The sequence below is a fragment of the Aquarana catesbeiana genome, linkage group LG02 (assembly GCF_042186555.1).
Source record: "Aquarana catesbeiana isolate 2022-GZ linkage group LG02, ASM4218655v1, whole genome shotgun sequence".
In the NCBI taxonomy this organism is placed as follows: domain Eukaryota; kingdom Metazoa; phylum Chordata; class Amphibia; order Anura; family Ranidae; genus Aquarana; species Aquarana catesbeiana.
In genome coordinates, this window is record NC_133325.1 from 81,276,181 (window position 1) to 81,300,742 (window position 24,562).

Sequence of the window (24,562 nt, forward strand, 5' to 3'; positions counted from 1 at the left end):
GACAATAAGCCCACGTTCACATTGGGCCAATTTGTCAAATTGCATGCCAAATCGGCGGCTATTCCCGGCAATGGCAGGGTCTGAATCGGTGCGGCGCCGCGCCGATTCCCAAATGTAGTTCCCTTATTACTTTTGGAGACTTCGGGAGCAATTTGAATAGACATCTGTGCATGAGCCCACACAGATGTCTGTCAAATCGCCTGCAAAGCCGGACTGTATTGTCGGTTTAAAATCGTGCGAGTTCAGCGGAACTCACACGATTTCAAACCCGCATCAGTGTGAACTAAGGCTGAAACCTAGAAGCTGATTGGTTACTATGCACAGCTGCACCAGATTCTGTGTGCACCAGTTTTAGTAAATCCCCCCCAATGTGTGCACCTTATTTGCTTTCACAATGCAAGGAAAGTGTGGTTATTGATTATATTTATTCATTTCAATGGCTTCTTTTTAACCAATATCATGCTTTTTAATCATGCTGGAGATCTTCTTTATTGCTTTGTCTTCCTGGTCTAGATTAAAAAAGCACTGGAACTCTATGAACAGCTACGCCAGAGAATGGGTGTGGTCATTGTTGGGCCCAGTGGTGCAGGCAAGTCTACCCTATGGCGCATGTTAAGAGGAGCACTTGGAAAAACTGGGAAGGTTGTAAAGCAGTATACCATGAACCCTAAAGCAATGCCAAGACACCAACTGTTGGGTCACATAGACATGGACACACGAGAGTGGTCAGATGGGGTCCTAACCAACAGCGCTCGTCAGGTTGTCAAAGAGCCTCAAGGTCAGTCATTTCTGCATTTAGTTTTGGTACATTGGTTAAAAAAACATCTGACAGTCAAAATATAAGGAAAACTGATTGAATGAAATGATTGTAGGGCATGTGACCACCTTTACAACATGTACTCTATATTTACTCATTCCAGTTTGTAATGTTTGGCACTTGTATTGTTTTAAAAACGGCATAATACTTTTGATACAATTTGAATATATTGGATTCTTCTTTAAAGTGGAAAAGTAGACTCAACTCTGTTGAAAGTAGAATTTAAAGTGGACCTTCAGTCATTTTTTCATCTTTCCATCTATTAAACCTTCTGCCCTTGTTGTTTTAACTTTGGATAGTAAACCATTTTTTTTTCTGCCAGAAAATACCTTATACAGCCCACTTCTTCTTTTTTGTCTGGTAAAAATCCTAGGCTTATGACATCATTCACAGCTCTCTCTTACTCTCGTGAGAGTTTCCCAGGAAGGGAGGGGGATGAGTCATAAGAAGGCCAATGAGCGCTGAAGGTGTGCATCTGTGTGTCTGTGTAAATCCAGGAAGTGAACAAGCTGCAGCTTCAGCTGCCCACAGTTAAAATGGATGCAGCTAGACTCAGTGGAGGGAGATTTATGCAGCATATTTGGCAAGTACAGATAACAGTATATATATAAAATAACATGCAAAGTGGTTGGAGGGAAGCTTCAGAATGGAAAAGATGTTTTTATTACAAAATATGTGAGCAGACTGCAGTTCCTCTTTAAAGTGTATCTAAACCAGAGATTGCAGCTTTTCAGTCTTTCGATATGGCGTCTGCATTCGTTTTCTTTTTTTTTTTTGTTTTTCAGGCATTTTTTATTTTATTTTAACCTAATGATCCTGCCAGTAACAAACTTTGTATTATAGGGGGGGGGGGGGATTATTCACTTGCGGTACTGTATCTATAGAAGAGCAGAGGTTTCACCCTAGGTAGAACGTGTGTTAGGACTATATCTTGGGATGTGTTCTGTAGTTTACAGAGGTAAGCCTGGCTAAACTGATAATTCTTCTTTGAGATAATGCTGCAGAATGCACAGGAACTTGTGAGCTTACTGGAATTCTGGCAGGATTAACTGGTATTTTGTGCATATATTGAACCAATATACAGTATTAAAACACTTTGATTGTATATTCATCAGATCTAAAGGGAGCAAATAAGAACATTGTTGAGGTTTACGTACACGTCAGTATTTATATGTTTTTATTAAGCTGTACATTGCCTCCAAAACAAGCCCTCACTGAAATGTAGTGACAGGCATCCTGGTACAAATTATCCCCAAAGTTCACTGCACTGCAGTGGTTGTTCTGTCAACAGCTTAGCTCACTCTGCTCCCTCCTAGTAGTGCCTTGGCAGCTCCGCTCCTCCTGCTCCCTCTCCCAGCAGTAACTCGGCAGCCTTCTGGTCTTTTAATCTCTAACATAAAAACAGAGGAGAGGAGCTCTGCGAGGGGGAGCATAGGCAGTTGAGCAGCTGGGAGAATGACTTGAACCATTTTTGAGCTTATGCTATGACCTCTGAGGAAAAATTGCTTACAGCCACTGGGGTGAGTGAGGCTTTTGTTTCAAACTCATTTAGTGTTTGTTAGGAATATAGGGATTTCTGAGTGCCCTTAGTCTGATGACAGGCTCACAGCAGGATAACTAACATAAGACATTTGGTCTACAAGGTACATATGGTTGACAAAAAATACAAATGAGCAGTGACTGGTTCAAAGTGAGTCTTCACATTACAAACTCTTTGAGTGCTCTGAGCCAAGTTGTCTAAACTATAAGCACATCGATATCGACAAACTCAGCATAGTAAGATTGATACAAAGAAAAGTACTAAATGTCTTTGAACAGATGTACAGAAGAGGAACAAGTACTGTGTGCCAGGCACCACTGGAAGTGGCATGAGACCTAATACTTATGACCATGTTAAAAAAATCTGTGTGGGTAGGCTCTACTCCATTATCTGTATGAAAAGATAATGGAGAAAGGTAATGGTGCCAATAAAGGCCTTAGTACTCCCAGTATGTACATTTGTCAAGTATCTGCAATCTCGCAGGAGTAGTACATCCATCCCACCCATGTGTTCCTAAATTTTTCTTGTTTACTTTTAGCAGTGTGAATCCAGCAATTAACTTCCATTATATTATCTACCTCCCTCTTCCAGTCCAAGATTGTTGGGCAAGTGGTTTGTTTCCAGAATCTTGGCATCAAGCTTTTAGCTGCATTAATAAATGCTGTGTCACGCTGTTCTTATAAGAGTTTAGAGATGAGGGAGTGTCGTGCAAGATGTAGTGTTGAGGTGTACTTCTAATTGGTTTAAGGGTGGTCTTCTAAATCCAGGGGAGATTGATTCCCAGATGATCCTAATTTTTGGACATGACCACCATATGTGGAGAAATGTACCCTGTGCAGAGTATAACATAAGTAAGAGTTTATACATAGGGAAAGAAGATGTATTTTATTCTGGCCTTTTATGCATAGAGGTTTAAAAAGAGTGAGTACCGTTCGCAATTTAGGGGCCACTTTGTGAGTGAAATCAAATAGTTGTCGGTCTCTCCATGGATCCATAGGGGAGACCCCTAGAGGTCGTCCCGTAACTTCCAGGAGCAGTCATTTTGCAGCAGGAGCAAATTTAGCACATTTAGTATTTCCATCCACCTCCCATGTCTGGAAAGAGCATAAGTCCTCACCTGGTTTACAGGAAGGGAATCCCCCTTACGATTCCAGTGGGGAGGTCTTTGGGGCTAAGTCACCGTTAATATTCCATCTATCCGAAACATTCAAAGTTGTTGGGGTAGGTAAGGTTGTCCAAGAGGAAAGCCCCTTATGTATGGCTGGTATCCAAGGGGCACCTGCCAGGCTTCTGCCTGCCATAGTTTTTATCTAATGGCACCCATAGTTTACAGTATAATCAGAGTTGTGATGCCAATTCACTATGCAGACCAGTGCCATTGCTTTGTATTATAAAGCTATGTTGGGTAGGCCCAGGCCTCCATCTACCTTCAGTCTGCGTAGTATTGTATAAGCTAGTCTGGGATTTTTCCCTTGCCAAAAAAATGTTGAGAGGATTCTCCTCAGTCGTCTAAAGAAGATGGAGTTCTGTGGGAATAGTATATAATAAGTAAATGAAACGTGGGAGAATATTCATTTAAATTACATTTATCCTCCCCAACCTGGTAGGAGAAAGGCCCTGCTATGTCTGTAGGTCCCCAAGAGGAACCCATAAATAAGGTTGCACAAACATTTAAAGTCTGGTGAGATGTCAATCCCCAGATAGGGCAGGTATTGATTCAGACCACAAAACAAATGAAGGGATCGGCGCAGGTGGGGGGGCAAGACCTTAGAAACATTAATTGGAAGTGTTTTGGACTTGGCGGGAGAGTGGTGATTGGCTGAGAGACATAAAATAAGATATCATCCGCGTAAGCGGCAAGTTTGTGTTCTCTTGAGCCTATTTGATTGCCTTTAATATCCCAATTGCTTCCAACCTATAGTAAGAAGGGTTCCAAAGCTGTGCAAAAAGCAATAGAGACAATCGACACCCTTGTTGGGTTTTGTTACCAATCGTAAATAGAATGGATAGTGTGCCATTAACCTTCACCCATGCTTCAGGCTGGTGGTATAAAGCTAGGATCCAATCCATCATTCGTTCACCCCGCCCAAAAATTTGCAGCAATTCTTCTATTTAGAACCAGTTCACCCTGTCAAAAGCTTGCCCATGCCTTGCCCAGTGCAGAATATTGAGGGCTCTAATGGTGTTATCTCGTGCTTTTCAACCTACAATGAAACCAGTTTGATCAGGGCAACCTACAGATCCAATATGGTCTTGCAATTCGGAAGCCACGAGTTTGGAAACATGTTGGTGTCCGTATTTAATAGGGAGATGGGCTTAGAATTTGAACAAAGAGAGGGGTCTTTCCCTGGTTTGGGCAATACTGTTATATAAGCTAAAAAAGCTTCTTTAGGTAGGGGATTACTTTAAACATGGTTTTAATGCAGTACTTTAATTGTATTGCTCTTAATAGAAATCAACTCTTGGATAATCTGTGATGGTGATATTGATCCAGAGTGGATTGAGTCTCTAAATTCTGTACTTGACGATAATCGGCTCCTCACCATGCCCAGTGGAGAACGAATCCAGTTTGGTCCCAATGTTAACTTCATCTTTGAAACACACGATCTGAGCAGTGCCTCTCCAGCCACCATATCAAGAATGGGAATGATTTTCATGAGGTAATCAAACTTGCACTCTACCAAGAGCACCTTTGATCATCCATTATTGCCTTTCTTGAAATAACTTTATTTGATTTTCTTATGTAGCGACGAGAACACTGATCGGAACTCTTTGATCCGCTCCTGGCTCCGGGGACAGCCAGAAGCGATCAGACCTAATTTGGAGAACTGGATCGGAGATTATTTTGAGAAGGCATTAAATTGGGTTCTTAAACAGGTACATTAGTGAGTAATATGTGCTGTTCTACATTTTTATAGCTTTTTCTGGGTCATCAGCAGTATATTACATTCCCTGTTGGCAGCAGAGGAATGAAATACTGGAGTTTGATGTGTTCTGTGCTTGGGGCACTGACTGAATTACACAGTGTGATCCATTCCAGGCATGTGTGCGAGTGGAAAAAATAAGCAGATCTTTATGTTTCAAAGCCATAATATTGTAATGAAATGAGCAGCTCTTGCCTGCTGAGGCTTATATTACTGTCTCTGTATATCATGTACTGCCTCCAAATTAACAGTCAGCACTTCCATCATAGATAGTACAGAAAAGGTGATTTCTGAAGTTTGGGAACTGATATTGGCTGGAGGTGAAACTCTAGAGTTAATGAGATTTTTTGCCAGAAGCTATACGTTTTGCAGTTCCATGATATGTTAAATAGTGTTGCACGGTAGACTTTGCAGTTTGAATTCCAATTATTATTCCGTTGGATAAATGCTATGCTAACATACATTGCATAGCCAAAAGTTTGTGGACACCTGACCATCACACCTACACAGTAGGGTTTATTTACTAAAACTGCAGAGTGCAAAATCTGGTGCAGCTGTGCATGGTAGCCAATCAGCTTCTAACCTCACCTTGTTCAGTTAAGCTTTGACAAAAAACCTGCAGGCTGATTGTTTTTTGTGCAGAGCTGCACTAGATTTTGCACTCTCCAGTTTTAGTAAAACAACCCCAATAAGTCAAAGTTAGGTAGACACTCTTTCAGATTATTGCGTGGAGAATATGGTCAATGTCACAGCATACAAAGAAATTTTTAGACAGTTGGGTCCTCCCAACTATTTAGCCACAGTTTGGGAAGTGCTCTTTTTAGTTCCAGCATGACTATGCCTCTTTGAATTAAGCCATCTTCATAAAGACATGGTTTGACTAGTTTGGAGTGGTGGAACTCTAGTGTCCTACAGAGAGCCCTGACTTTACTTATTGAACACTGTTGGGATGAATTGGAACACAGATTGCAAGCCAGGTCTTTTCAACCAACATTAGTACCTGACCTCACAAATGTTCCTTAGCCAAATTTGACAGATTTCCTCAAATTTGATGGGTATTGTTATAGCTGAAAAAAGCATGTGTGCGTGGGTGGAGGAGAAACTCCAGATTAATGCCCATGGTTTTTGAATGGGATGTCCAACAAGTTTATACAGTATATGCATGAAGGTCTAATATTCACAAACCTTATAGTGTAACACTGCATTACATTTTAGGTTAGGTGTTGCTCACTAAGCACTAGTTTCTGCTAAACTGGGCACAAAACCCCAATGAAATATATATATATATATATATATATATATATATATATATATATATATATATATATATATATATTGTATGTATATATATATATATTACAGTATCTCACAAAAGTGAGTACACCCCTCACATATTTGTAAATATTTTAATATATCTTTTCATGTGACAACACTGAAGAAATGACACTTTGCTACAATGTAAAGTAATGAGTGTACTGTATAACAGTATCAATTTTCTGTCCCCTCAAAATAACTCAACACACGGCCAGTGATGTCTAAAGCGCTGGCAACAAAAGTGAATACACCCCTAAGTGAAAATGTCCAAATTGGGCCCAGTTAGCAATTTTCCTTCCCCGGTGTCATGCGACTCATTAGTGTTACAAGGTCTCAGGTGTGAATGGGGATTTTGCATTTGGATTTTGGATTTTGCATTTGGCTGACAACACTGTTTGGATTTTACTGCAACATATGCATTGTTGTCAGTCAATAAAGAGGAGTTAGCAGCTCATTGGATTTCTAGCAAGAACAGGTATTTTTCTGTACTTGCAGTATTTTTAAAAAGAAATGTGCATGCAATGCATAGATGTACTGTATATGTTTGTTCCCCCCTTTAATTTCTCTAATGTCCCCTCCACAGAATGATTTTGTAGTGGAAACCAGTCTCATAGGAACAGTTATGAATGGATTGTCTCACCTTCATGGCTGTACTGATCGCAGTGAGTTCATTATCGGTCTTATTCGAGGCCTTGGAGGAAATCTCAATATGAAGTCTAGGAATGACTTTGCTAAAGAGGTAGTTAAACCAAAACCTGCATTAATTTATGTAACTAACACGTCATGTCTGCTATCGTGTAACAATTTAAAACCTGTACATTTTTAGATGCTACTTCATCAAAGACTTTAGGATAAGATCTAAAAATGTTAAAACCCTTGTCAAAGACACTTTTTTTTATGATCAGTCTAGAAAATTGTCTTTGGGAACTGTTTGCATATAGTGTCTAGCTCTTATCGAGGGGTCAGGAGCAATGGGAGAATGGTTTATCAGTCAGAAATGTACTTGACTAATCAAAATTTCTTCCAAGGTTTTTTTCCAGCAATTTGTGTTAGCCCTTAAAAGGCACACTTATGTAATTTTGATAAAATTGCTGGAATAAGACACAAGATGTATCATATTTATCAACTGATGACTAATATTGGATTTTATTCTGGATAGAAATTTGCCACTTCCACATGATGCTTTTTCCATGAAAACCAATTTATTTTATGTTTACCGGTATTTTTTTCTGTTGGATAGTTGTTAATTCATTTCATCATGTGTGGTTGGTTGCTTTATTTTCCTATTTTGCTCCAGGTCTTCAGCTGGGCCAAGGAATCTCCACCTGATCCTCGTAAACCACTGGAAACCTATTATGACAGTAAAAGTGGACGCTTAATGTCCTACAACCTGGAAAAACCAGATAACTTAACTATTGAAGACTTTAGTAATCCTCAGGCACTTCCAGTCATCAGAACTCCTGACATCCAGAGAGGGCTTGACTACTTCAGACCATGGCTTGGCGCTGACACCAAACAGCCCTTCATATTGGTTGGACCAGAGGGCTGTGGGAAGGGGTAAGTGTGATCTTCCTTTACAACAGCATCAGTTTAATCGGTCAGACTGAAAGTTAGGGTTTAATTTAACCTTTGTTTTAATATTTGCCTCTATATTTGAAAGTAGCGTTCTCGGCACCACTCTATAATTGGACACGGCAGACGTTCAAATTGGTCATGTTTAGAAAAATTAACTATTGCCCTATAATATGAGACCGATTGTGAGATGCAGAAACTAATATTAACTCAAATGGGCTTCATATGCAAGAGGGAGAACACAGACACACTATTTGTGAGGGTTTGCTGTTCGCATATTAGTTGGTTTCCTATTGCAAGGAAAGTAGGTCAGTGTATTATTTGGTCATATTTAAACTGAGTATTTTTTCTTTTTTGGTAACAAATCTTTTAAACACAATTATTTGTGTAGTGATGCCTTGCAATTGTGCGTTCCTCATAATAAATGTTACTGTAATTGTTCTTTTCAGAATGCTTCTTCGTTATGCGTTTTCTCAGCTCCGCTCGACGCAGATCGCTACGGTTCACTGCAGTGCTCAGACATCTTCCCGCCACATTTTACAGAAACTGACACAGACCTGCCTGGTAATCAGCACCAACACTGGCCGAGTCTACAGGCCAAAAGACTGTGAACGGCTTGTTCTCTACTTAAAGGATATCAATCTCCCCAAACCTGACAAGTGGGGGACAAACTCACTGGTAGCATTTCTACAACAGGTGAGGAAGATATTGTAATCAGTTACGTGTTCAAGTAAGTTTATCACATAAACATGGAGTAAGCCAAGAGTATCACAGAAAAGCACGGGTGAGGTGGTTTGGGCATCTGACTGGAAGGCTTCAGTTTAAGGTGTTCAACGTGAATCCAAAATGGAGTGGAAGAATTGAATTGTACATACTATATTATTTTCTTGAGAGTTCCATTCTGCTTCCAGACCAAATTTTATGGGAAGCAAACCACAGTCTAGTTTAAGCAGTCCAGCCTTCTGTTCTTGCAGCCCTATTAGGATCAGATAAGAGGATAGAGGATGACATAAAAAAGAAATAAAATCAAATCTATCCCTAAAAGGTAAAAGACTAGAGTGCACATCCTGCCAAAACTATTATTTAGTTCTGTAAAGAGTGGAGGAGGATTAGAACTTCTGTCATGTTTTTACTGTTATCCAAGACTCTATTAGAGAGATGTTCTCTTACTTACTGTCCCAGTGACAATGGTTTCACCAGGCAGGAAAATCTCCAACATTTTGTAGAATCTGGGAAATCTGGAACCCCTGTCATCTTTTTATTGCTGTGTCTCTGTTGCAGATTTTCTGTCATTTCCTATCCGGTGGAGCTGTTGTCATCATTACAGTAAGTGAGGGAAAATTCCTCTAACGGAGCCCTAAATAGCAATGAAAACATCATAGGGGTCTAATCCTTCTCCAGTTGATCCAGGTTGGCTGGACTTGCACTTTAACAGTAATTGGAATTCTGACTTTTTACCACTCACTGAAATGAACAAAGCCTGACTGCATACAACTCCATATGCCTCTTATTCACTGGGGTTCTTTTCAGATATGTGGGTATTAGCTTAGCCTAGAACACTTTGGACACGTCAAATACTCCTGTGTTATAAGTTATATACCCTATATAGGTACTATGCAGTTCAGTTACCAGCTTAGTATCTTATAAGAAGACAAAGAAGGGAGTGGTCCAAAGTAGGACGATAGAAAATTGAATCAATGTACCCAGCAATTCTTACAGTTGGAATTAAACACAGGTGCTTATTCCGTTTTAGCCTCACGTAAAATAGCATTATTCATGCAAACATATGAATGTGTTACTGCAAGGGGAAATATTATGAAAGTATCTATTAGAAATGACCTGCCTCCTCTGGAAAGAAATATTTATTAAAACCATGTATCCCTTTTTAACTCCCGTCGATCCATTTCTGAGATGGGCATCCTCACTGACCAGTAGTAATTTGTTGGAGGGGTGGACAAGAAAGAGCTTGACTTCAGGAACTGATGTGTAGATTTGCATTATAAAGCTCCTAAAACTCTGGAACCTACTCTTTTATTGGTAATCTGGATACCTTAAAAGTGGCTCCTTGTGATCCTGGAGCACCCTCCTCACACGCAGAAAGCCTGATGTTAAAAATACCAGTATTGGGTGCATCACACAGCAAACAATCAAATGAAATCCTGTCTTGTAAATATCTTTGATTATTAATAGAAGAATAGAGTTGATCCCGAATTTCAGATGATGTTAAATGCAGAATGAATTTCATGGTTTTGACTGGCTCTATCTAAAACCAAACTTCAGTGTTCCGTTTGGTGATTCGGATTTCCAAAAAGCTACTGGGAGAAAAATACTGTTGTGTTGTTATATTCATTATAATTATCATGTTCCAGTTTGTTAAACAAACATGACTGGATCCTATTATTTGAGCTAATCACTTAAACCTTTTTTGTATGTTGTGGTGTTTTAGGTTTTAACATACAATGGCTTCTATGATGACAATCTTGAATGGGTTGGCTTAGAAAATATTCAGATTGTGGCATCCATGTCTGCTAGTGGCACCATTGGGAGGCATAAACTGACAACTAGATTCACTTCTGTGGTCCGTATTTGTGCAATAGAGTGAGTATATTATCCTCATAGTATTCCACATATCTTGTCTGAGGTTTGATTTGACCCTTTGCAGGGACAGGTACATTTTCTGTTTTATTGAGGTAGTAAAAGGGAACGAGATGCGATGCAGAAGGAAAAATTAGGAATAGTGAAGGGACAGGGGGGAGATGAGGAGGAGTAATTATCCAGGTACAATGGAAATGACAACAGATTAATATATTAACCAGTGCTCTATCCGACAACTAAGCTCCAAATGAAAAAAGGGGCATATGAAGAGTATTATTATTATACGTGATTTATATAGCGCCAACAGTTTGCTCAGCGCTTTACATAATGAGGGCAGATAGTACGGTTACAATACAGGAGGAATTAGAGTGCCCTGCTCATTAGAGTTTACAATCTAGGAGGGAGGGTCAAGTGATACAAAAGGTAATAACTGTGGGGGATGATCTGATGGAGAAAGTAAAAGTATAGTTGTTAGGTGGGGGCAGGATATGCTTCTATGAGAAGGGTTTTCAGGGATTGTCTAAAAGCAAGCAGAGTAGGAGATAGTCATTCAGATTGGGGTAGGGAGTTCCATAGGAGAGGCTCGGGAAAAGTCTTCGAGGCGAGCATGGGACAAGGTGACGAGGGAACTAGAGAGCAGGAGGTCTTGGGAGGAACGAATAGAATGATTAGGTTGATTAGGAAAAATCACGAGCTCAGTTTTGGATAGATTGAGTTTGAGGAAGTTATGTGACATCCAGACTGATATGTCTGTTAGTAAATTAGTGATACGTGAGGAGACTGAAGGATTGAGCTGAGGAGTAGAGATAGATTTGTGTGTCGTCAGCATAGAGATGGTATTGGAAGCTATTACTTGACCCAGGGAGGAGGTGTAGATGGAGAATAAGAGAGGTCCAAGAACAGAACCTTGGGGGACCCCGATGGAGAAGAGGAGAGGAGCAACTGAGCATGTGCAGAGCAGGGTGAGACAGACTTATTGCAATTTTATTGACTTTAAAAAGGATAGCTTCAAGGAATGATTGTTGTTTGTTTATTGTCAATTGTTTGTGATAATAGCACAGGATTATGTATATATAGGATATCATGGAATTTTATAATTTGAAGATCACATAGGGATTTACCTAAAGCACACTTGATATTAAGGGTTTAGGCACAACAATAATTTAGTAATTTAATATAATCAGATTGTATGTGGCCACCCAACAGAAGATTATCAACACACCCTGTTGAGGCATTACAAACAATATATACTATACTTAACATACACACTACGAGGTAGCGCGGGATAACATATTTACCATTTGTACAGGGTGAGGCAGCGTATTACCGGATTTTAAACAGTATAGACACTTATTTTTAATGTTTTACATAGCTATACATGCAAAAGGGGTCAGCCTGAAGTGATCTAGCCAGACCTAATATTCTGACTACAGTTCCACAGTAAAGCGGAGTTGCACCCAAAAGTGGAAGCTCTGCTTATCTGCCCCCTCCGGTGCCACATTTGGCAACTTTTGGAGGGGGGGGGACGGGTACCTCTTTTTGACAGGTACCCTCCTCCACTTCAGGGAGACCTGGCTGTGGCGAGGACCCCCAGAAGTTCAGCCCCCCTCCTTCCCTTGCCGCTGGGCCAGTCACAAAGCGCAGCACGCTTTGCGCATGCGCAGTAGGGAACCGACTGTGAAGCCGCAAGGCATCACTGCTGGTTTCCCATACAGGCAATGGCGGCGGCAGCACTCGCGAGCCGATGGAAACATCGGCTGGGGTGCCGACATCGCTGGATTTCAGGACTGGTAAGTGTCCTAATATTAAAAGTCAGCAGCTACAGTATTTTTAGCTGCTGGTTTTTAATTTTTCGGGGGGGGCTGGACCTCCTCTTTAAGTGAGATTGTGCTGTCTGAGGAAAATAAATATTGCTATTCATTTTTGTGATTGTTAATTTATTACAGCTATCCTGAAAGGGACCAACTACAGACAATTTGCAGTTCCTATTTAGAGCCTGTTCTTCATAAGAATCTAAAGAAAGACCCAGTGTGGAGCTCTGTGTCAAAGATTCACCAGCTAGCAGGGTCTATGGTTCAGGTCTATGAACAGGTAGATATAAGACTTCTAATAAATTATCTTCTAGCCTTCCCACTCTGTTTTGTGTGTAATTGTAGAGGGAATAAAATGTTATTTCATAATTGAGGGCCTGGTAAAGGGAACAAAGTCCCACAAACTCAAAACATAGGGAGCACCAGCCCGATAAATAGTAAAAAAGAAAGTGTAAGAAAAATGGGCTTTTAAATGGTGGTCCCCATAGTTGAGGTATATCATATATATGCAACAGTCATCTTTATTATGGTCTTAAAAGTTTATTATTTGGTACATACAATATTCGTACAAAAGAGGGAAAGAGAGGGCAGCTATAGGACCATATGCATGTAAAAACACATATACATATCATAAGGACATCGAACACAATATCACACAATATCACACATGTTACACAGGATCTGCCAACATGTTTTGCGGTAGATGCTGGTTTTTCAAGGCTTAATCCTCCGTGTGTGAGTCAAAACATCTAAGTGTTGGATGTGTTCAAGCTAGGGGGGAGACCAAAAAGATGCTTCATCTTACTGATATAGTGCATAGCCAAGACTCAGTCATCATATATAGCATCTGAGTGCTAGCACTGACTTTTTATGCATGAAGGAATGCTGCTCATTTTGGCAGATAAAACAGCTCCCTATTATCTATGTGTTTAGCTGTTTGCCTGGAGATCAGCTTTGACAAACTAATATTAATTCCACTCTCTACGTTTTAGGTTCGTGCAAAGTTTTCAGTTGATGATCATAGCCACTATCTGTTTACACCGTGTATCCTGACTCAGTGGATTCTGGGGCTCTTTAGATATGATTTAACTGGAGGTAGGTGCTTACTGTGGTTGTTTATAGTTTTTTTTTTAGTTTTTTTTATTACTGATGCTATTACTACTGCTCAAAATATAGTAAAGATATTTTGTGTGCCATTGTTTATGTAATGTGTTTAGATATACAAAAAAAAAACCTCGCTTACAGGATTTTTCCCAGCCTTTCAGTGTAAGCATTACATATGCAGTATAATGAAAAAGGGAAAATCTGTAGCCCAACTTGTTCAGCATGAACTTCAAATCTACAAGCTGAATGAAAGGAGACAGTTTGGTTTGCAAAGAGATTGCAGCCGTCATTCTCACTTTAAAGGATAACTGCAGATTACCTTGAATATCATCCTACTCACCAAAATAATAAACACTGACTGAAAATTAGATGTTCCCTACTGTTGACTTCCACTTTTTATTTTCCTTGGTCTCTACAGACCTTCCGGTCTTCCTGTTTAGCACATGCGCGTTATTGCAAAGCCTGGCACACCTACAGGGGTTGAAGATACTCTCTGGGCTGTACAGGTCAAGCCAATCAGAGGTGAATGAGGCCATGCCTCGATGCAACAGTATAGGATGGTTGTGGTGTGGTGAATAGGGATTTTAGAATTAAATCTCTCTTCAAACAGGGATTTGGGAAGCAGTATTTTCAATCCTAATTGCCTGCTATCTGTGGGCCAGCCACTGCTGACAAAGTGATTCACTGCAGATTCAAGTCAGCAGCTAAATCCATATGAAAGAGGCTTTAGGCCCAGTTCACACTGATGCGACATGGGATCCAACTTGTGAGAGCACATGTCGCATGACATGTCAAGTTAAAATGTTTCCCTGTGAGTGCCGTCTGAACTGATTCGACACAAGTCGCTCCGACTTTAGAAAAGGTTCTTGCACCACTTTGGTCCGACTTTGATGCAACTTCAATGCCATAGAGTTTAAAAAAGTCACATTAAGTTGTATCAAGGTCAAACTGAAGCTGCAGGGCAAAGTCGATTGGAATTTGCTTGACTTTCATTTTGGAGCAGTGTGAACCTGGGTTTTATGTTATTACAGCTTTATTTGTATGAGATGAAATGGAAATTTTACTTGATGACCCTCTCACTTATTCTCCGAGAGGCTCTCAGGATTTGTGCAAAGTGTTTGTCCAATCCATCCCTAAAGTATATTTGTGCTTGTAGAGAGGTTTCAAGTAATGAAAACCAGCCTTAGCAGAAGGATAGACAAGTTTCAGTTCAATATGATTTTTACATCTGTTTTTGACAGATGTTACAATTGTGATTGAGATAATGTTGAATAATTTTCCAGTGTGCAGCCTGATGACATGGTAAGCTGCAAAACTGAAATGGCAAATAGTGGTGTCAGCCTGCTAAATGTGTGAATTACAAGACTGGCTTAACAGATTAATGAATGCCTTTGGCTGGTAAGAGACTTCACATAAGTGCTTGTCATTAATAAATGTCATGATGACTCATAAATTCGCAAATATGTTTCGGGATAATCCTCATGTGTCTGAATGCTCTTAGTGTGAGGGCCTTGGCTATTAAGATGTTAAAACTTTACATGACCATCGCTGACAGTACTTTTAACAGCAGAGTGTTTAGTTTTGTGGCTTAAAGTAGTTCCACCTAAAACTAACTCTGAATATACTGGCAGCCACATTCAAAGACTAATCTATCTAACCATGTAAAGCAAAAATCGCTATACTGTACAGTACATACCTTTTCTGCAGCCGATCCGGTCTGATCCCACGCTGAGCTGTCAGCAGTGGCTTCTCTGTTTAGTCGTGTACAGGAGAGGCAGCTAACAGCGGAAGACCCATAGTAAGTCTATGGGTGATGTCACTTGCCTGGCATTTCCCAGCCATTGTTGGCTGTCTTTTCCACAAAGCATTTGGCGCTGGAGACCAGACCGGATCGGCTGCAGAAAAGGTATAGATAGCGATTTTTGCTTTACAGGGTTAGATAGATTAATCTTAGAATGTGTCTGCCAGTAGATTTAGAGTTCGTTTTAGACTGAACTTCTACTTTAAGAACAGTGGTATTGTGGCTGTTGTCTGTCATTTACCCAGCTGTTACATTCAGTCACATGCTATACTAGCTGGCCAAAAGGTTGTGGACCCTTGACCATCACACCCATGTAAACTATTTGGACATCCCATTCCAAAACCATTGGCAATAATAAGGACCCCCCACCCCTCCCAGCTGCTATTACAGCTTCTAATCTTCTGGCTTTAAACAAGATTTATGAAAGTTTGAAAATTCAGCCACAAGAACATTGTAAGGTCAGGTTTTGGACAAGAAGACTTGGCTTGCAATCTGTGTCATAATTTATAATAAAAGTGTTCAGTGGGGTTGAGGCTGTGTGCAGGTCACTCAAATTCCTCCACGCCAAACTGATTAGACCATGTCTTTATAAAGCTGGCCTTGTGCACAGGGGCACACATATGATGGAACAGAAAAGGGCTCCCCTCAACTGTTCCCACAAGGTTTGAAGAGCACAATTCACAATTGTCTTAAATGTATTTTTTGTGCTGTAGCATTATAGTTACACAGGTTGAAAAAAGACACAAGCCCATCTACCTGTAGTTCAACCAATAGAAAAAATAAATAGAAAACCTCCATATACACAATCCCATACCCACATTTGATCCAGAGGAAGGCAAAAAATACCCTATTAAGCATGGTATGGTTTTTCCAGCCATGGGAAGAAAAATCCTTCTGATCCCCCAGGAAGGATCAGTGCGTTACTTTTCACAGGAAACACCTGTACTTTTGGCCATATAGTAGGTGTGGTGGTCAGGTGTCCACAAACCTTTTGCCACATAGTGTATTTTGTCATATGTAACATCACAGCTCCAGTGCTTAAAAAAATTGAACAGTGCAGGTGACTGAGATATCTTGCTCTTCCCTTTAGATTGTAAGCTCTCACGAACAGGGCCCACCTGACCCTCTTGTGAATTGTATTGTAACTGTATTGTCTTCATTTATTTTGTAAAGTGCTGCACAGACTGTTGGTGCTATATAAATCCTGTGTAACAAAATAATAATGTAAATCCAGCTGTAAAATTTTGATTTTATTGTGCATTAAAAACTGTTACAGTATAAAACCCCCTATGTAAACCTGCAGCTAAATGGTTTGTTTGTTTGGATATATTGCAATATTTACTGTACTATATACATGAAAATATATGATTGTGTCTGTTTTCTGTGTGTGCAACTGTGAATGTTAATCCTCTCTCTTTCCTGTCTCCCTATACTCTGATCATACTTCTGTTACCTTGGTAAGTTCTTTCTTCTTCTAATCCATCACTATACATGTGCTGCAGCAGTCTGGTGTTCTAACGGTGTACAATAATTGTCTTCTTGCTGTTTAGGATCCGGAAAACATTCTCTAGACCACATTCTGGAAGTTGTGACATATGAAGCCCGTAGATTATTCCGTGACAGGATTGTGACGTCTAAAGAGCTCAATGTCTTTGACAATATTTTAGTGTCGGTGCTGCAAGGAGATTGGGGTTCTGATGTCCTTGACAACATGGCAGGTGATAACAACATTGCTTTTCATCCCTTTTTGTCCCCAGATACACAAGCATTCTTTCAGGAAGTTGTATCAAAATGATGCAGTCATGATGAGTTATAGCCCTACAAATATATCTTATGCAAAGCGTTGCAAAAAAAATTCTCAGTGTAATAAAATTAAATTCAAAGTTTTTTTTTTTTTTTTTTTTTGGTCACAAGTAGGTTTACCAAGTTGCAAGCTGGCAACAATGACACAATGGGGTTGATTTTTTAAAGCTGGAGAGTGCAAAATCTGGTGCAACTCTGCATAAAAACCATCAGCTTCCAGGTTTTTTTTTTGTCAAAGCCCATAATAGATCCCCCCCATCACAGACTCCAGACCACCCCACCATCACAGACCCCCCCCCCCCCAGACTCCCCCATAACAGATCCCCCATAACGGATCCCCCCATCATAGCGGTATTACATCTCCAGTGGTATTACACTGCCCCTTCTATAACATTGTAGCACTCCCCCCTCCCCTCTGCTACCATAATCACACAAGACGCGAAGCATGACAGATCCGGACAAAGGACAGGACTTTTCAAGTGAGAGGCGGGCGATTGATTGCTGAGACCGCTCTGCTGCCTAGTAACCAATCACCTGCTTCTTAACTCAAAAGGTCCCGCCCTTTGTCCGGACCTGTCATGTTTTTCGTCTTGTGTGATTAAGGTAGCAGAGGGGAGGGGGAGTACTGCAATATTAACCACTTCAGCCCCAGAAGATTTTACCCCCTTCCTGAACAGAGCACTTTATGAGATCCGGCACTGCGTCGCTTTAACTGACAATTGCGCGGTCATGCGACGTTGCACCCATACAAAATTGACGTCCTTTTTTTCCCACAAATAGAGCTTTCTTTTGGTGCTATTTGATCACCTCTGCTTTTTTTATATTTTGCACTATGAACAAAAAAAGAGCGACAATTTTGAAAAAAAAGCAATTTTTAAAAATTTTTGCTATAATTAATATCCTCCAAAAATATATAAAAAAAACTTTTTTTTTTCCTCAGTTTAGGCCAATATATATTCTTCTACATATTTTTGGTAAAGAAAAATCCCAATAAGTGTATATTGATTGGTTTACACAAAAGTTATAGCGTCTACAAAATAGGGGATAGTTTTATGGCATTTTTATTTATTTTTTTTTTACTAGTAATGGTGGCGATCTGCGATTTTTATCGGGACTGTGAAATTATGGCGGACACGTCGGAAAATTTTGACACATTTTTGGGACCATTGTCATTTATACAGCAATCAGTGCTATAAAAATGCATAGATTACTGTATAAATGTCACTGGCAGGGAAGGGGTTAACACTAGGGGGCGATCAAGGGGTTAATTGTGTTCCCTAGTGTGTGTTCTAACTGAAGGGGGGAGGGAACTGTGTAGGGGAGATGACAGATCGCTGTTCATACTCTGTATGAACAGATGATCTGTCTCTTCTCCCCTCAGAGAATCGTAAACTGTGTGTTTACACACACAGATCCCGGTGTGCCCCGAGCGATCGCGGGAGCCCGGCGGTGATCGCGACCACCGGGCACTCGCATCGGCTCCATGGGTGAGCAGGGGACGTGCTCCCCTAGTGGCCGAATATGGAAGCGATGTAACATGACAGCCATTCGCGCAGCCGAGCCATGTTGCTGCAGTACAGCTGCAGCGGCTGGGTGGCAAACGTTTAAAGGGGCAGTCCGCGGGCTGGGTAAATCACCCTGGCAGGCAGTAGTTTGAGGACCCCTGAGCTAAAACATGGTTAAAGCTAAATGCTTTTGTGTAGTGCAAAAGCAACAAAGAGAACCTCTTGAACACGGGGCTGCCATCCATTACTTCCTATGCTAGTCACCTAGCTGTCTCAGGCTTCAGTCATTGATATGGAGCAAGCATGCAGCCCCTGAAGTCAGAAATGATATATATTTTTGGTCCAGGTGAATGACTCAATAGTATTGAACCCATTTGGTTAGAATAACAATCAGGGAAACCAACATGTTCTGAAGGAAGTCAAAAAGTAGCAGCCTACGTGCTTCTGTCATTTAATGTCACTAAGCGCCACCCTAGCTGCATTTACCATAATGGGTCAGTACTTATGGCAATAGGGTTAGAGAGGGAGGGAATGTATATTTTGGCCTCCCTGTTTCGTTCCATTCTGTACATTTGTGGCAAGAGATCTGTCGGAGGGACAAGGGCGCAGGAGATGCTGAGAGGTGACAGAAGACCCTTAATAGTTTTAATATATGTTTTTTTTAATTTGTATTTCTTTAGTGCTTTTCTCCCTGGGGACTCAAAGAGCTTAGTGGGTGAGGCAACCATTTGGGTGTACTCAATTGAGCCAATTAACCTATCACATGATGGGAACCCCTCTCTCATTTCTCTTTAGAAAAACCATGGCAATTCTATACATTTACAAATATATTTGCGAGTATCGATAAGCTATGAAATAGAGAGAAAAAGTGCAGCGCTGGACGAATACCATAAATGTGTGTGATATATCAATGAATCAAAAAAATGGCTGATATCTAATAAATGATTGATATTAGCATCAGATAAAGTGATAAGTAATAAAATCTAGTGGAAAAATATATCCGTTGATAGTGCAGATAAAGATGCCACAAAAATATATAAATAAAATAAATATAAATGTTTGTGAAAAACAATTCATAAAGTGAAATAAAGTCCAAAAGTAAGATGTCCGATGCAAGACCTTGGATCTGTATTTCACCGCTAGTGCTGCCCGCCACCTGGTAATGAAGTAATGGAGGCTTACCGGAAAGCCTGCAACCACCCTTATTCAGGGGGGTCAAAACAGGCTTAGTAGAATAATTGGAGCCACAGGAAACTCTGCTAGAATCTCACCAACTTTCTTCATGGATGGCCGACCAGCAGCAACAGGAGCCTCCATTACTTCATTTCCAGGTGGCGGGCAGCACTAGCGGTGAAATACAGACCCAGGGTCTTGCATCGGACATCTCACTTTTGGAATTTATTTCACTTTATGAATTGTTTTTCACAAATATTTATATTTATTTATATATTTTTGTGGCATCTTTATCTGCACTATTAACGGATATATTTTTCCACTAGATTTTATTACTTATCACTTTATCTGATGCTAATATCAATTTTTAATTAGATATCAGCCATTTTTTTGATTCATTGATATATCACACACATTTATGGTATTTGTCCAGCGCTGCACTTTTTCTCTCTATTTCTATCTTTTGTGCCCTTATATCGGGGGGTTACAGTGTTCAGCTGCAGGACATCTTTCATGTTTTTTTTCATTATTAATTTTTACACACTACTAGCGCAATTTCTTTCTTTTTTATATTTTATCCATAAGCTATGGTCCTACTCTAAACTATGGACAGTTAGTCTGTGCATAGCAATAAATAAACTGAGAAGTTAATCTGGGGATTAGAGATCCAGACTCAAACTGGACAGCAGAGAACTTCTCTGTGTGATTTGCCCCTTCCATGTGCACTTGTTGGCTATAAATAGATGCAGTGGGCACCATATTTTTTTCCATCTGCGATTGGGGAATCTTTAGATACTTTTATGGGTGATTTTGTGATTCACAGTTTTCATTGAATATCTAATTGAATTGTTGTGCCACACAAATCACGACTGAGATTAAGCTATGCCTAATGGGCATTGAAAAATAACAATGAATCACAATGTATCTAAGTATCTGAAAAATTTGTCTCAGGTTTTTAACATTTTGTAGGCAGATAAAGAGAAAGCAGGATGTCCTGCACAGTTTGCTGTCTATATATCTCCAATGTGGATCAGGGGAATAACTTCATGACATTAAAGTTTTTGTTTTAATTTAGATAGGATGAGGAAATGAGGAGAATTAAAGCTCCTCCAGTTTTACTGCTATCTGGGGCACTATTAGAGAGATTTATCCGGCCCCCTTTACAACCAGAAATAAAGTAAAAGGAAAATCTGCAACAGAGACACTTAAAAATTAAAAATGTAACCGTGTTTCTAAACTTCTCCTCTATATTAGTCATTATATTAGTCTATGAAGTCATTTTATTTTTGTCTGTTGCTGTTAAAGAGTTCCCTCATTTCTTGTTTGGTAAAATGTTGTCATCAGTACAGAAAGTGAGGGGTTCTATCTTTTCCTACTCTATCCAAAGCTAAGAAAAATTTTGTCTGGCCATACATTTTAATATATGGGTTAGCAGAGCTCCCTAATACCCAGTTAAATCTGTGTGTACTGCATATACAGTGTATGAAAAATGCAGAGTCCTATGTGTGTAATGTTTACTTTTTGCCATCTGTAGACTTTTTCAATGTCACATGGGGTGCACCGCATGAGGCAGGATCCACACTTGCCCCAGGACAATCTTTACCCCCTCATGGGCGGCCTCTTGGAAGGCTGAACTCTGCAGACTTCAAAGATGTCATTAAGAAAGTAAGTTTCTTGCATATATTTCCAGAGCCAAATTGACTATTTAACACAATAGGCAGCAGAGCCAAGTGGCAATTTTTCCTTGTTAATTTGTTGATAACATATTTTTTCCCATTTTTTTCCCCCATATTTTAAGTTAATTTACAGATTGTCCCAGTGTCCTATATTATATTAGGATGTTGTGTGTGTATGCGTGTGAAAAAAACAGTGGAGTGAACGAACTGTCTCTCTTATTAACTCTTTCTCCTATTTTGAGATAGTTTGCCTCAAACATGTTAGTGTAAGCCAGCTATTCACAACTGAAACCCTAGGGTTCCTCCAGAGGTTGTTAGGGGTTCTTTGATCTGTGGCTGATTGACCTCCAATTTGATGATGCATGCCTAATTCCAGGGCCAACACCACTTGGCAGAGCCAGGTGCATGACACCAATGATCTTTTTAGCTGTCTGCAAGGGAGGCATTCTTCCCATTGACCATCCAAGTAAGAATTGTGCTTCCCACTAACCCCCAATATAAGGGTCATTCTTCCCACTGACCTCCAAGGTGTAAGGAGCGTTATTTCCACTGACCTCCAATATAAGTGTCATTCTTCTCACTGACCACCAATGTAAGGAGCATTCTTCCCACTGACCCCCAATATGAGGGTCATTCTTCCCACTGACCACCAGTGTAAGGGGTATTTTCTCAGTGACCATCAATTAATTGGTTTTAGCATCTGTTCCCTGAGACCTGGAAAATATTTCATGTGTTCCTCTGGAGTAAAGAGGTTGAGAAAGGCTAGTGTAAAATGTTGGACTCCATGATGTTTGAAAGCTTCATGCATTTTAAATGTGCTGGTCACAGTATTTATGAATACATGGTATTTTTCTACATCGGGTTTGACAACTGTTTGACAACTGCTTTTAAGCCTCACATGTACCCATTACAATTTATAAGGACAATTATTTTATTATATATAACTTTGATTGTCATTGCTAATCAGTAAGTCAACTTTTATTATTCTGCAAACAACTGGGGGCCTTATTTATGCACAGTAAGTCTGTAATAGAGGAATGTCGATACCACCAACATCACTAGATAGCATTTCAAGCTCCAGGAATAGTGAATACAAAAGTAATGCTCAGCTATATGTACAGTATTGGATGTTCTACATATTACTTTTCTTTTGGATTGCTGATTAGTCTTATAGCTATACAGTTCTTTTCAAAGAAGTGTAGGAATTGACATAAATAAGGGGTAAGAAGGACTATCTTTATTTCATTAAACATATATAAAAAGTGTACAACTAATTAAATAGGGCAATATGTACATTTGTGAATCTAGCACATACATACAGTATGTTAATCCCTTAGTATATATTGTATTTGTCAGCTCTATAACGAAGTGTAGTTTGTATAGACTGTTCATCCTTTTAGTTTAGTAAAAACTCATTAATATTGTACCATCTTTTCCATTGGACTTTAGTTAGCCAAAATGCAAAACAACACTCCACCCTGACAAAATCTTAGAATAAAAGAATATTTTTAAGCCCCCAGGGTAACACACCAGATGATGGCATTTTACCTCTTGACCATCACTGGAGCACCGATGACCTAAATTAACGCTGTTCAGATTTTGGTGACTAATGGCGTCTTGTGCTAGTGTATGATGATGGTAGAATATCTTTGTTTTTTGAACACAAAGAAAGGCCTTGTTCTTACTTGTGTCCTGGACAGTATTACATACAGCTGTATTTTCCAGTCACTTGGCAAGCCCTTAAAGTAAATATATTCCCTAACTGAAAAACATTTAATTTGCCGAAGAGCTGTGCATTATAAACCATGCCATTTTTTAAAATAAAATAATTGCTTTCTTTTTTTTTTTTTCATCTTTTGTTGCATGTCAGCCACTTATCTAAAGCAACCTGTTTGCAGCTACTTCCTGTCTACATGCACTGTAGCTATGGCTGCATAGCATTTGTCACGGCATGTTTCCTTATGATGACAACAGCAGATCATGTCTGCTTAATGTGTTAAAAAATAGGATTGTTTCATCATACTTACCTGTAAAATCCGTTTCTTTGAGTACATCATGGGACACTGAGTTAGGCTAATATTCATTACCTACTGGGTTTTACTTCCTCTCCAGGTGAATGGACACTGGTAGACCAAAGGTCTTTAGACAGGAAGTGATCCCCTATATAACCTCTTCCATACAGGAAGTACTTCAGTTTTGTAGCAAGTACTGAATCCTCAAAAAAGAGGGGAGGAATCTCTGTGTCCCATGATGTACTCAAATAAAAGGATTTTACAGGTAAGTATGATGAAAAAATCCTATTTTCTTTTTCATAAATCATGGAACACAGAGTTGGGCTAATATTCATTACCTAATGGGACGTCCCAGAGCAATAGCCTTGAGGGATGGGAGACACCCTGCCAAACAATGTCATCAGACCTTATACTGCAGCCCACTATACACTGCGGCCGAAAGATGAATTCTCGGCTGCTTGAACATACACTTAATAAAATTTTGTGAACGTATGCATTGAAGACCAGGTAGTAGCCTTATAAATCTGAGCCACAGATACCTGATGGCGAAAAGCCCAGGAGGTTCCTACACCCCTGGTAGAGTGAGCTCTTACCCTAAAGGGAGGAGCTTTACATTTCAGACCATAGGCCTGAATGACCAATTGACGGACCCAGTTGGCAATGGAAGCCTTGGAAGCTGCCTGCCCCTTCTTGGGTCCTTTTGGTAAAACAAAAAAGGAGTCTGATCCTCGGATCTCCGCACATCTAGACAAATAAACCTTGACTGCCCAGACAACGTCCAAGGAATGCAGTCGTCTCTCTTCCGCCAAACGAGGCTGAGAGAAAAAAGAAGGCATAATAATGTCCTGATTTAAATGAAAAGCTGACACCGCCTTTGGCAAAAGGGATGGAACAGGTCGTAACACGATTCTGTTG

The 24,562-nt window shown here is 40.0% G+C and overlaps 1 protein-coding gene across 3 annotated transcripts in view; it reads left to right on the forward strand.

The window, feature by feature from the left end:
• The window catches only part of DYNC2H1 (dynein cytoplasmic 2 heavy chain 1), a 669,732-nt gene that overhangs the window by 179,635 nt on the left and 465,535 nt on the right, over positions 1-24,562 (forward strand). For 2 of the 3 annotated variants that reach the window (XM_073613106.1, XM_073613107.1), the window contains exons 38-48: positions 514-778; positions 4,810-5,017; positions 5,105-5,234; positions 7,179-7,334; positions 7,893-8,152; positions 8,617-8,863; positions 10,614-10,765; positions 12,709-12,853; positions 13,566-13,668; positions 17,029-17,196; positions 21,494-21,624. In XM_073613106.1, coding sequence (XP_073469207.1) covers positions 514-778; positions 4,810-5,017; positions 5,105-5,234; positions 7,179-7,334; positions 7,893-8,152; positions 8,617-8,863; positions 10,614-10,765; positions 12,709-12,853; positions 13,566-13,668; positions 17,029-17,196; positions 21,494-21,624 — 1,965 coding nt within the window. The remainder of the gene's footprint in view (positions 1-513; positions 779-4,809; positions 5,018-5,104; positions 5,235-7,178; positions 7,335-7,892; positions 8,153-8,616; positions 8,864-10,613; positions 10,766-12,708; positions 12,854-13,565; positions 13,669-17,028; positions 17,197-21,493; positions 21,625-24,562) is intronic. The other variant, XM_073613108.1, reaches the window with a different exon arrangement.